The sequence below is a fragment of the Ips typographus genome, linkage group LG11 (assembly GCF_016097725.1).
Source record: "Ips typographus isolate SLU linkage group LG11, UJ_Ityp_2.0, whole genome shotgun sequence".
Lineage (NCBI taxonomy): Eukaryota > Metazoa > Arthropoda > Insecta > Coleoptera > Curculionidae > Ips > Ips typographus.
This window is the reverse complement of record NC_138432.1, coordinates 5,422,902-5,431,193: the sequence shown is the minus strand read 5'-3', so window position 1 is coordinate 5,431,193 and position 8,292 is coordinate 5,422,902. Positions and strand designations below refer to the sequence as shown.

Sequence of the window (8,292 nt, the reverse complement as noted above, 5' to 3'; positions counted from 1 at the left end):
CAACAAAACATCTATATGAACAAAATTTTATTTTGAAATTTCTTATATCTCATACAAAAATCAAGGCATTGAAAACATATAAACACTTTTTCCACAAATTTCAAGTTCCTTATTCAACTTTTCACACTCCTTTGCCTCATTAATTAAATGTTGTAGCTTCATTTGTTTGAGTTCCAAGATTTTCTGTTTCTTTTGGGCTTCACTTAAAGTTTTGGCTAGATCACACACCTGTGTTGACTTGTGAATTAGATCGTTTTCATGTTTACTCACTTCCTCATTTTTTGAATCTAAAACTTCCTGATAGTATAGAAATTCATTTTTAGTTTGATCCCTCTTAGGTACTTTGGTAATCAATTTTGGCAACTCATTTAGCTCAGTTCTACTAGCAAGAACTGAAGCTTTTCTGGTTTCTATTTCATTTCTTAGATATTCTTCTTCATCATCATTGTTCAGCTCTGCATCACTGAAGATTTTCTCAGTTTTTTCTAGAAGTTCTGCTCTCTCAGTGCGTAGTTTTAGGATTTGTAGTTTGTTCTGCTGGCACTCTTTCTGAAGATGAGTGTATTTGAAACTCATTTCGGTTCCAAATTTTTCTAACTGCACTCTTCTGTCTTCAATTTCTGCAAACATTGAATTACCTTGACTGTTAGTGGGTAAAGGTTGGTTTATTAAAGTTTCAAGCTCTTTTTTGGTACTTTCTAGATCATGTTTCAATCCCTTAATAACATTGGTTTTTTCAACTAGTTCTTCACTTTTAATTTCTAGAGCAGTTTGATGTTCAGCTAGATTCTCTTCAGACTCCTGTATGGACAAAAAAAGAGAACCTCTTTGCTGCTGGATGTTCTCTAACTTTAGGTGGAACTCTTGACATTTCTGTATAAGTGTCTCATTTTCAAGTAGAATGATTTCAGGATTTTCAGGTTTCTCCTCCTCTTGAATAACAATTTTCTTTTTATGAAACTGAATCTCATTCTGAAGGCTTTCAATCTTCTTAATTTTGGCACTTAACTGGTTCTCAAGCTGAACGGTTTTCTGAGTTTGACTGGCTCTCAAATTTGCAAGGACTTCTTTTGATGTCTTGATTTTGGTTTTTAGTTCCTGTTTATGGCGAGCATTTTCAGCTTTAGTTTGGATTACATCTTGTTTTAAGTGCTGATGTGTGGCTTCCAGTGCCTTCAAATGGCTGTTTGATTGGTGAAGTTGCTGTTTAACTTGTTCTAACTCCAGTTGTAAGTTTTGGCACTCTTCTTGTTCTATTTGTGAAGTATCCATGGTTGGTGTGTTTTAATTAATAAGACACAATTGGACAACTAGGCCTCTGCTAATGGATTCCTGGTAGATTGCACTAATAATTATTTATTTTTTACACATAAAACTGGACTGGATATTTAAAGGTCAATCTGTCAATCTTGTTTTACCCCTTACAGTTATTTCAATTTTGACACTTGATTAGGTTATGTTGACTTTTCTTGTCTAATTTCTCAAGGAAGACAAGAAGTGGAATTTCTTAGGTTAGATATGTTTTTTGCTGGTTTGACGTCAACTTTAGTTTTTTTAAAGGTTTGTCTGTAGATCTAAAAATACAAATGATTTGATTTTGAAATAAATTTGAACAGTAGTTATAATGAGTTCGAATATTTTAGGACCCGAATGGTAAGTCCTTCCTGTAGGAGTAAAATTCCTACCCCTATAAACTGCATTTTCAGGAACTTATCCCCTGATGGCATTAACATTGTCACTGAAAATGGAACCATTAAAGATCCAAAAACAGTTCTTAAAAACGCCTTGAACGTAAGCACAACCCACACAAAATTTCACTTAATACTATGGTAATTGTTTTTCAGTCAGATCTTAAAATTATTGGAAAATCAGCTTTAGATCTTCAATTATCATCTAAAACTGAATTGGAAAAGGTACTCATTAATTTACATCTTTAATGGGTCACCATCCCAAATTTTTGCAGATAGTGCTACAAATTCAAAAGATTAGAAATGTATCTGCTCCTAAAGCAAAGGAGGATTCACAGGCAGCTCCTCGAATGTTAAAACTCACCTTAACTGATGGAGTGTCCTACATTCAAGCAATTGAAGCTTTACCTATATCAGTAATAAGTAGAGATAAGACAGCACCTGGGACTAAGGTTCTTGTCAAAGGAGCAAGGCTAGTGTCGGGATTTTTACTGATTAATCCTCAAAATTTCAGTGTCCTTGGAGGACAAGTAGAACATTTGTATGACAAATGGATGTTAGCTAAGAGTGTGCAGAAAAGCCACCAGAATGGTAATTATGATTTCATTACAAACTAATTTTTGTTTTGTCTTAAAATTATTGTTACAAAATTCTAAATCATCAACAGAAGATTAAGAATAGTGTTATTTTAGTATCCAGTACTGGTGCACCACCTTGGGTACCATTTGGTCATAAATTAATATCAGAAAATCCAGATAAACCTTTCAAGTCATTAGAAAAAGACAAAGATGGTAATGAAACATCAGAATTTGATTTGCAAAGAAAAGAAGCAATAGCAGAAGCTGCCAATGGAGCAGTAAAGAAAAGCTTTGGTGGCCGTGTCAGACTGAATGTTCAACCTTCTCAAACTAACCAGCCACAGAGCAGGGGAGGTAGAAATGGCAATGATAGAGGCAGAAGAGGCAAATTTGCCTCAAGAGATGATGAGTCTGTAGAGAAACCACTAAAACCCTCAGAGAAAGTTTCCTTGTTCTCATTTTTGGAAGATAAGCTGCCAATTTCACCATCATGTAGTAAAAAAGACTGCCAAGACTATCATCAAAAAGATCCTAGAGTTCAGGCTAGAGAAGCTAGGCAAGTCAGTAGTGACAATGTGCTTAAACCAGTTAAAAATGAAAGAAACTCAGGAATTAGCAATAATGTGCCAGTACAGAAAAATAATGATGTTTCAAAGTTAAATGTAAAAGATGATAGAAATGGTATGGCAACATATAATGCTGGGATCTCACATGAGCAAAAGTAAGTGATTACTTGTATTATTTATATTTCTATACAATTACATCCATTTAGCATATTTTAAAAAGTTTGTTTTTAATAAGGTTGTATTTGTGCTTTCAGAACAAACCAACAAAAATACTCAAGTAACCAAACCAAGTATCCAAATAAAGAGTCATTAAATTCCCCCCATTATCAGGGCGGTTTAAATCAATATAGAGGTGCAAATAATCGGTACACTCCCCAAAACCAAGTTAAAACTCCGTCACAGTACAATCAACAGAGAACGACTCGTGATAGGTAAGTACAGCAACATTAGGATGACGTCACAAATGTAGAAAAAAGAAACAGGGTCGGTTGTGACGTCATTCTAATTTAATATCATTATTAGAGCCACTAATAAATAAAGTTTTAGATACCCTCAAGATGTGCCAGGTGGTAATCACAATCCTAATGAACAAACTAAGGTAATTATTTAAATTTTTAACTTGAAGCCTTAACTACATACAATTTTAGCCTGCTGCAATGCATCAACTGGCAAACGACCTGTCCAAAATGTCTGTTAGTAAAGAATTCGCCAGCAGGTCCTTAAGGCAACATCTGAATTTAGGTCCCCCTTCTAAAAAACCGGAAGGACCGGGCCTGTTAAGCGTGGGAGAACCATGTTTAGCTAAATATTGGGAGGATGGAAAGGTTTGTACCAACTACAAAAATTGACACAAAAAAGTTAATTTTTTTTGTTGTTAAAGTTTTACCCCGCTGTGGTTGCTGCCGTAACGGACAAAACATACGCCGTCCAATTTAAGGGTTACGGAAACATTGAGGAGGTTTTAAAACAGGATTGTTTTTTGGCGCAGCCGTCTTATAACCAAAACGCACGGTATCACGAACAAAACAATTTCTCAGGTAAAACGCCCTTAATATTTTTGTTTAATAATTAATACAGTAGTTTTGTGTTTTCAGGTAGTTCAATGGAATTTAGGAGCCGACGAGGTCCACCAAGGAATTAGAGTTTAAGCAATAATCTTTTTGATAAAAACAATAAACTTTATTTATATGGTCCTTCTTTTACCAGTAATAAAAATATTATTCAACATTCACGCAGAGTAAACGCACTCTCCATTTATCCAAGTAGAGGCGATTTCGTATTGATCAGTCAACATAATAAAATCGGCGTCAGAGCCGTAGTTTAACGTTCCTTTTTGGTTGTGTATTCCAAGCACTTTAGCCGGGTGTAAACTAGCCGCCTCTAAGGCATATTCCGCTGAACAACCTAAAGTTTTTGATTAACTCAATATAGTGTGTCATACATAACAATATTTACAAAAAAAGATTCAAAAGTTCGAAATCACATGTGTCAAAGCTTTTGACAATTTAAAAATAGTTATTTATATAGCAAGGGACTGACATGAATAAACCGGTTTAAGTCACGTGTTTTATACAATATTTTATTAAATTTCGACTTCTTATGTTTTAAAAAACTAAAATTACAGTTCTATTAAATTTGTACCGCGCCCCGTAGATGTGACATTGATGTTTGTTTGTTTACATCTGTAAATAGGCGAATGTCATTCAGAGTGATTTAAATTTTTTTTAAACATCTAGTGAATAAAAAAATGTTTAAATCGTTGCTAAGCGTTGAATAATTGACTAGTTATAGGAGGAAATTTAATAAAAAATCTTAAATGATTTAGGAAATTTGTAAAGGCCTCTGGTGTTGGTCTAACTATTGTTTTAAGGTTTTCAGGCTTCTGAAATTTTTTTATAATTTAGGACACTTTTAGAAGCCTCTGGCAATTTTTGGGAGCTTTCAGTAGTATTTAGAGGCCTCTGGTATTTTCAAAATAATTCTAGAGCATTCTGACAGTTTCGAAAAATCTTAAATGGTTTAAAACAGTTGTAGAAGCCTCTCACTATTGTTTTAAGGTTTTAAGTAGTATATAGAGGCCTCTGGCATTCTCAAAATGATTCTAGAGCCTACTGACAGTTTCAAAAAAGCTTTAGGACACTTGTAGAAGCCTATGGCTTGGTTTTTAGTAGAGTTTAGAGACCTCTGGCATATTGAAATACATTTCTGCAGGATTCTGAAAATTTTAAATAGTTTACGACACTTTTAGAAGCTGCTGGCAATTTTTGGGAGGTTTCAGCAGTATTTAGAACCCTCTGGCATAATCAAAATGATTTCTGGAGGTTTCAGAAAATTTTAAATAATTTAAAACACTTTTAGAAGCCTCTGGCAATTTTTGGGAGGTTTCAGTAGTATTCAGAGGCCTCTGGCATAATCAAATCAAAATGATTTCTAGAGGTTTCAGAAAATTTTAAATAATTTAAAACACTTTTTGAAGCCTCTGGCAATTTTTGGGAGGTTTCAGTAGTATTTAAAGGCCTCTGGTATTTTCAAAATAATTCTAGAGCCTTCTGACAGTTTAAAAAAATCTTAAATGGTTTAAAACACTTGTAGAATCCTATGACTATTGTTTTAAGGTTTTCAATAGTATTTAGAGGCATCTGGCATTGTCAAAATGATTCTAGAGCCTATACTGACAGTTTCAAAAAATCTTAGAAGGTTTAGGACACTTGTAGAAACCTATGGCTATTGTTGGAACGTTTTTAGTAGAGTTTAGAGACCTCTGGCATATTGAAAAATATTTCTAGAGGCTTCTGAAAATTTTAAATAATTTACGACACTTTTAGAAGCTGCTGGCAATTTTTGGGAGGTTTCAGTAGTATTTACAGGCCTCTGGTATTTTCAAAATAATTCACGATCCTTCTGACAGTTTCAAAAAATCTTAAATGGTTGAAAACAGTCTTAGAAGCCTCTGACTATTGTTTTAAGTTTTTCAGTAGTATTTAGAGGCATCTGGCATTGTCAAAATGATTCTTGAGCCAACTGACAGTTTCAAAAAATTTTTAAATGGTTTAGGACACTTGTAGAAGCGTCTGGCAATTATTGGGAGGCTTTCAGTAGTACTTAACAGGCTCTGACATTTTCAGAGTGATTCCAGAAGTGAAAAAAATCTTGGCAGCTTTCATACAATAAGTAACAATATTTAAACAATTACCTTGGCAGAAAAGCAACAATTGTGGCAATGAAGTATCAAACATACCCAGAAATAGACAAAAGTTCAATTATTTATTTTTTGGGTTTATATTTAAATTCAATTAAAAACTCACCTGTAAAACTGATCAAATTCCGAACGCACTGTATCATAGAGGCTATACTGCCGCATAAAGTGTTAGTACCAGCAATAAATGCCTTATTATCCCTCACTTCAATATCAAGTTGTCCAATTTTGTGCTTGCCACTTTCCAAACCAAAAGCAGATATTGCATCAGTGACTACAACCAAACCATCCGGATGAACGCGATAAGCAATCCGTAACGCCGCTGGATGAGTGTGAGCGCCATCAGCAATTATCCCAAAAAAAACTGGATGCTTTTCTGACACTTTATCTGACGCCAAAAGACCAACCAGACCAGGATCTCTATGATGGAACTACAATATTAACTGTAAGTTAAAGCAATTTATTGTGGTATAATACGTACAGGCAGCATAGCATTAAAAAGGTGTGTAATTAAATTGGCTCCATCCAAAACAGCTTCCTCTCCCTCTGATAAATTTGCAGTGGAATGTCCTAAAGAGACTACAATGTTTTTACTCTTCAAACTTGCTATTACAGCAGAGGAGTTAACTAATTCAGGCGCCAGTGTTATGATTCTAATGTTTTCTAAACTTCCGTATGTTTCTTCAAGTTGTGATATTCCCTGACAAAGACTAGGTGATAGACACTTGGAAAAAATCAGCAAATCTAGTACCTGATCATATTTCAAAATGCACTTGGAAGGATGAGCCCCCTTTTTATCTTTATTAATAAATGGGCCTTCAGCATGCACTCCTAAAACAGTAGCCCCATGTCTACCACCCTTTTTAGGACCTAGTTTTGGTAATACTTTATGATAAACCTCTGGTGGTGATGTTACCATAGTAGGACAAAACGCAGTGACTCCATGTTCAAGCAGTTTTTTGGACACCACAGCCAAACCCTCTTCAATTTTATCCTCAAAGGAGAAATCATAACCATAACCCCCTACACAGATAAAACTTAACATAAAGACACTTTAAAGGGATCACCGTTACCATTAATTTGAAGCTCAATCAGTCCAGGAGCAATCAGCTTATTGCCACAATCAACTTTTTCAGCAGGCAATACTTTTTCATCATAGAACACCATCTCTGGATTAATAATTTTGCCATCTCTCACCCATAAGTCTTCACGAATTATCTTATGATCCCTAATCATGTTGCAATTGATAAATTGGCAAAGTTTACCATTTTGACTTGGAGACATGACGATTTCTCTTTACTGGATGATAATCAAAACTAGGCCATCAAGTTTCTGTTGAAATATGTTTGTTAAAGGATTGCATCAAAATAGAGGTGGCAACACTGGTAAAAACACACAGGAAACCTACCTGATTGGTAATATAAGACTAATTCACTCAAATCAATTGATATTCCTTATCTTGTGTGTACAATTTGTAAATTAATAAAGTTAAATAAATTTTTGTAATTGTTTTGTTTGTAAACAAAAAATTGAGGTTATGTTGTCAAGTGTCAAACTAGTATCTTCTTTTCATTTAATCAGTGGCCTCTGTATCTGCGCGGTATGTGCACTATTAGAGTTTAAAAAACGTCTACAGTTGCATTTTAGTTTTTTTAGGGCCGATTGCACCGACATATAGCTTGTCTCTGCTATGCCCTAATAAGCATTAATTTTCTGATGCACTATCAAGTCAAATAAGCTTTTGAAACATTTTAAAACAGACCAGAAAACTACCAGAGATCATTTTAAAGTTGTCAGAGGAGTTTGAAACACCTTGGGCACATGCTAAATGTCTCTAGAACCACTTTTAAAATGTTACAGATATTCAGAGAGAACCGTTATATAGTAGACAGAGGCCACTATAAACCAAACCAAACTGTCCAAAACTCTGAAAACCGAAATTTCTGACTGTCATCTTAATTTAGTTTGGTTTTAAATGTATCATTCAAAATTTCACACACAGATCACTACAAGCAAAAACCTGACGTAGAATTACTTACCGTGTGTCATTCTGAGTTCTGGGTTCTGTTATATTGTGTACAAACTACTTAACTATCTATAAGACAATATACACATCAATATCAATTGAAGGTTTATCTGTTTAAAGCGGTGGAAGTGGTCAAGTATTTACTCTTCAATTGTGATAAGAAAAGTAGTCTGGTATAAATATGATTATAGCTTAAAGTATCAAATAATATGAAAACAACTATTGTCTCTATAATTGC

At 34.3% G+C, this 8,292-nt stretch overlaps 3 protein-coding genes across 4 annotated transcripts; 1 reads left to right on the top strand and 2 right to left on the bottom strand.

Annotated features, from left to right (window-relative positions):
- Nucleotides 1-12: 12 nt before the first annotated feature.
- Nucleotides 13-1,389, bottom strand: LOC145736005 (uncharacterized). Its single transcript, XM_081990213.1, has one exon. It carries the CDS (start codon nucleotides 1,270-1,272, stop codon nucleotides 61-63), a length of 1,212 nt encoding a protein of 403 aa, XP_081846339.1. The 5' UTR covers nucleotides 1,273-1,389; the 3' UTR covers nucleotides 13-60.
- Nucleotides 1,390-1,494: 105 nt separating this feature from the next.
- On the top strand, nucleotides 1,495-4,025 carry Tdrd3 (Tudor domain containing 3). The gene is made up of 10 exons (XM_081990204.1): nucleotides 1,495-1,653; nucleotides 1,707-1,791; nucleotides 1,845-1,913; nucleotides 1,964-2,279; nucleotides 2,381-2,987; nucleotides 3,087-3,263; nucleotides 3,379-3,430; nucleotides 3,480-3,656; nucleotides 3,713-3,869; nucleotides 3,927-4,025. Exons 1-10 carry the CDS (start codon nucleotides 1,625-1,627, stop codon nucleotides 3,971-3,973), a joined length of 1,716 nt encoding a protein of 571 aa, XP_081846330.1. The 5' UTR covers nucleotides 1,495-1,624; the 3' UTR covers nucleotides 3,974-4,025.
- LOC145736004 (N-acetylglucosamine-6-phosphate deacetylase) lies at nucleotides 3,990-8,004 on the bottom strand. 2 transcript variants are annotated; one of them, XM_081990212.1, is made up of 6 exons: nucleotides 7,437-7,997; nucleotides 7,102-7,360; nucleotides 6,780-7,051; nucleotides 6,510-6,728; nucleotides 6,138-6,459; nucleotides 3,990-4,236 (listed from the first exon to the last, which is right to left on the bottom strand). In XM_081990212.1, exons 2-6 carry the CDS (start codon nucleotides 7,310-7,312, stop codon nucleotides 4,061-4,063), a joined length of 1,200 nt encoding a protein of 399 aa, XP_081846338.1. In that variant the 5' UTR covers nucleotides 7,313-7,360; nucleotides 7,437-7,997; the 3' UTR covers nucleotides 3,990-4,060. The 2 variants fall into 2 exon arrangements, with proteins under 2 accessions (XP_081846338.1, XP_081846337.1); XM_081990211.1 differs by having other exon boundaries at nucleotides 6,510-7,051; nucleotides 7,437-8,004.
- Between the last annotated feature and the right edge of the window lie 288 nt (nucleotides 8,005-8,292).

Coding starts and splice junctions, on each gene's coding strand:
- LOC145736004 (XM_081990211.1), bottom strand. CDS start 7,312: ATGTCTCCAAGTCAAAATGGTAAACTTTGCCAATTTATCAATTGCAAC. Junction 7,052..7,101: donor GATTGAGCTTCAAATTAATG/GTAACGGTGATC, acceptor TTATCTGTGTAG/GGGGTTATGGTTATGATTTC. Junction 4,237..6,137: donor GAATTTGATCAGTTTTACAG/GTGAGTTTTTAA, acceptor CAAAAACTTTAG/GTTGTTCAGCGGAATATGCC.
- Tdrd3 (XM_081990204.1), top strand. CDS start 1,625: ATGAGTTCGAATATTTTAGGACCCGAATG. Junction 1,654..1,706: donor AATATTTTAGGACCCGAATG/GTAAGTCCTTCC, acceptor CTGCATTTTCAG/GAACTTATCCCCTGATGGCA. Junction 2,280..2,380: donor GCAGAAAAGCCACCAGAATG/GTAATTATGATT, acceptor GTGTTATTTTAG/TATCCAGTACTGGTGCACCA.
- LOC145736005 (XM_081990213.1), bottom strand. CDS start 1,272: ATGGATACTTCACAAATAGAACAAGAAGAGTGCCAAAACTTACAACTG.